Source organism: Rutidosis leptorrhynchoides, chromosome 10 (genome assembly GCF_046630445.1).
Source record: "Rutidosis leptorrhynchoides isolate AG116_Rl617_1_P2 chromosome 10, CSIRO_AGI_Rlap_v1, whole genome shotgun sequence".
Taxonomy (NCBI): Eukaryota; Viridiplantae; Streptophyta; class Magnoliopsida; order Asterales; family Asteraceae; genus Rutidosis; species Rutidosis leptorrhynchoides.
The window spans coordinates 270,410,273-270,414,280 of record NC_092342.1 but is presented as its reverse complement, the minus strand read 5'-3'; the positions used below and the strand labels follow the sequence as shown (position 1 = coordinate 270,414,280).

The 4,008-nt window shown below is 33.4% G+C and overlaps 1 protein-coding gene across 1 annotated transcript; it reads left to right on the top strand.

Annotated features, from left to right (window-relative positions):
* The first annotated feature begins 1,056 nt into the window (after positions 1–1,056).
* On the top strand, positions 1,057–3,728 carry LOC139872809 (vacuole membrane protein KMS1-like). Its single transcript, XM_071860735.1, has 7 exons — positions 1,057–1,278; positions 1,412–1,490; positions 1,610–1,909; positions 2,002–2,156; positions 2,349–2,465; positions 3,300–3,479; positions 3,552–3,728. The coding sequence occupies exons 1-7, from the start codon at positions 1,057–1,059 to the stop codon at positions 3,726–3,728; spliced, it is 1,230 nt and encodes a 409-aa protein (XP_071716836.1).
* Positions 3,729–4,008: the final 280 nt, after the last annotated feature.

Genomic DNA, 4,008 nt, shown 5'->3' with positions numbered 1-4,008 from the left:
AGTTGTGTGTTTCAACAATCGTGTAAATCGTGTAAAAAATGTAAAATGAAAATAAAAAACGAGTGTTTAACGGCCCAAGTAGCTAAAAGAGCCCAAAGTCCAAAAAGGTGGTCCTTTGTTACATCATATTTAACTTTATTTTCTTATAAATGCATCTCATCATTTGAATTTATTTATTTATTTATACATAATAATTAAAATCAAAATAATTAATAATCTGAAACAAAATAAGTGACCAACAAGAAAAGCAACGGGAGACCGCAAAACAAGAAAAAATTGAATAAAATTTGTTGTCTTCTTCGCATTGATTGCTCATGGTTTCCCTATACGATTCCAAATTGTATTCAAAGTCAGGCAATGCAATGCTTGCAGAACCAGATTTAAATATCCTTAGGGTTTGTAATTTATGTTTTTAGCATGCAACAGAAACAATAAGAATATTCATATAAAATTATTCATCTAACAATTTCGGCATGTCTATTTCAGGCAAGTTTTATGTTGTCTTGCATTTTATTTTTAATACGGAGTATTCATCATATTTTTGTTAGAACTCTTGATTAATTTTTAACCATATTAATTATATTATTTGTTATTACCTGCATTTGTGAATTGTGATGTCGTGTGTTTGCATGGTGAATTTTTAATTGATTTAAACTTAAGCAAGATTTGCTTGACATTTCAATTTACATTGAGGTTTGTAGTTTAGCCATTGCCATTAATATATACTTATGACTATAAATTATTATTTTTATCTTATTTTACTAGCTTCCGTTTTCTTATAATCGAACCATGTTCATTTTTTTATATAGGTCGTCCTGAAGTGTTACTCCATCGTCCCAATTTAATAGTCCCATTTTGACTTTTCAAGTCTTCTTTTACCAAATTTGACTTAAAATATAGTTATGTATTTTCTGATGAAAAGTCAAAATGATCCAGGTAAATGGTCGAAAACGGTCACGGAATATCCCCTTTAGGCCGTGTATATCTGAGTAGAATTACTCGCCCTCGGGTAACCTGCATAGTGAAAACCTGGTTCGTTTAACTGATTAATTGGTAATGCGTGCAGGACTGCGTAAGAAGCACAAATGGGAACTAGAGAAATTGACAATTACATCACAGCCTTTAAAAACAATGAAGTTTTTTACTCTGGCTATTCTTCAACACATAAATAGATCACTTATTTACATATTCACTCATGGCTGCTTGCTTATGATTTTTATAGCAGCCATAGTGGCTATTGGAGTCTTTCTTGTAACAGATGATAGTCCTCACAAAAAGGTACTTCATATTGTATTTCTAAATCATAATCAAATAATATTATGATAGTTATAGATCATGTTTTTCATTTCAAACATTTATATGGCATTATGAATGAGTTCTCATGTCGATTGTAAAATTAACTGTTTTTCAGCATGTTGAGGAGCTTATTGAATATCTTCGATTCGTATTGTGGTGGGTCGCTCTTGGTGTTGCATCTTCTATTGGTCTTGGTAAGCACATATACTAATTAAACACCTATGGTAACTAAGAAAATAGCTTAAAGCGTTTAAAACAATTAAGTTTCAATTAAAACCTTGTGCTAAAATGCCTAATTCTCACCTGTGATCAGGATCTGGTTTACACACTTTTGTTCTGTATTTGGGTCCCCACATTGCTTTGTTTACAATGAAGGCAATGCAATGTGGTCGAGTGGATATAAAAAGTGCTCCGTATGATACAACATCATTAAACAGAAGTCCTACGTGGCTTAACAAGAATTGCTCGGAGTTTGGTCCTCCGTTAGTTTCTTCTACGCAAAGTCCCGAAGTTACACTTAGTAGCATTCTAGCACAAGTTCAGGTTGAATCTATTCTTTGGGGTTTCGGAACTGCAATTGGCGAGCTCCCGCCATATTTTATTTCAAGAGCAGGTAAATATATTTCAAAAAATAGTTTATACATATACATTTATTATCCAAATCCAAATATATTTAAAATAAAAGTTTATTATACGTTTATGCAGCAAGTATCTCGGGTGGTAAAGCAGATGAACTAGAAGAATTCAATACTTCTGCAGGTGGCCCGAATGGAAGGTCATCAAATATGGATAAATTGAAGCGCTGGTTCCTGTCACACGCGCAATATCTTAACTTTTTCACAATTCTTCTGCTTGCTTCAGTAAGTTTTGATGATTTAGCTTGTTGTGATAGAAGATTCTTGAAAAGGAAGTTTTGTTAATGTGGATGTGGCAAATTGGGTGGGTTGGGTAACAGGTCAAAAGGAGACTTTTCAGAATTATTATATTCCATCAGATCAGTATTCAATTTCTTATTTTGAACTCCATTAATTAGTTGAATCAACTACTTTTAGGTGCCAAATCCTCTATTTGACCTAGCTGGTATAATGTGTGGCCAATTCGAAATTCCGTTTTGGGAATTTTTTCTTGCAACAGTTATTGGGAAGGCAATCATCAAATCTCATATACAGGTTTCTTATTCTTATCTTCTCTTTCTTTAACATCTCATAACGGGCTTATGTAGTCTTAACATTAAACCAATTAATATCAGTACTTTTCATGTTATGGTTGTTATTTAAACCATACGGCGCACCATTATTATTATTCTCATAAACAATTTGTATCACAAAAATTGAACTCTTTGACTAACGGAGTTTGGAGGTTCTTGATACATTTAAATATACTTTGGTAGACTTTAAACACATTTGACCATTTGATTAATAACAACCTTTAGGGTTGTCGTTAAGAACTTAAAATGCATTAAAGTGTGGTACATAGCGGTTATATGATGACTTTAAAGTGACAATTATTGAATAGTACAACACTTTTATGCATATAAAGATAACTCTTAGGGCTGGCGTTAGAAAAATAATTTCCTTGTATAGATAGCCCTCACACGAATATTTTGTGGTGGTCAAGGAAGGGTTGGAAACAGCCCGGGAGTAATCCTGCTGGGCTGCGTACATCAGAGTATGAAGTCGGATTACTCGCCCTCCCGGGTAGCCTGAATAGGGAAAACCTTCTACCTTTCATTAAGGTTAACCTACTATGACCCATTTGACCTGCTATGACCCGATAGGGATAAGAGATAACTCACCTTGACCCATTTATAGATCAATGGGTCAAACTGGGAAACTTTATGCTGATCCAGCTATAGCTACTATAGTTAATATTTAGGTTAACCCAATATGACCCGTTAAAGATAAGACTTAACTCACCTCGACCCATTTATAGAAAATGGATCGAACTGGCCAACTTTAAGCTGATCAATCTATGGCTAATTAGTAATCTTTATTTATTCGCAGACTGTATTCGTTATCTCTCTCTGCAACAATCAACTTCTTAACTGGATAGAAACTGAGTTGATATGGACACTTAGCATCATCCCAGGTGTTTCTTCAGTACTACCAAAAATCGTAGCGAAAGTGCATGGTTTAAAGAATAAATATATGACAACCACTCCTCCAAATTCATCAAACATCAAGGTAAGTAATCATTTAACATGTAACATATAAGAAATATGTATAAAATCTGTTAAATATTTCATTAATTTGCAGTCTAAATCATGGGATTTTTCGTTAGCTACGGTTTGGAACTCTATCATATGGTTGATGCTGTTGAACTTCTTTTCGACGATTATAACGTCAACGGCACAGAGTTATCTCAAGAATGAGCAGGAAAAGGAAATGGCTGTTATGAAAAAGAAATTACTGCAAACAAATGAGACCAATTAAACAGTTTTTTTACTGAAACTTGTACAGCAACATCATTTATCATCTTTTTTTTCTTTTTTGTCATATATAAGCCATCAAAAGTATATCACATGTGCCGTTAAAAAAAAGTATATCAAATGTGGGAGTGGTTTGTGAAGGAGTTCTATGTACATACAAATTTAGGTGAACTACTTTTAGTGTTTATTTTCTTCTCCTTTTGTGTTTTCTTCTACGGGTGTGTTTGGCGTGTAGCTTATTGGAGCTTATGGAAGCTTATGAGAGCTTGAGCTTATGATTTTAA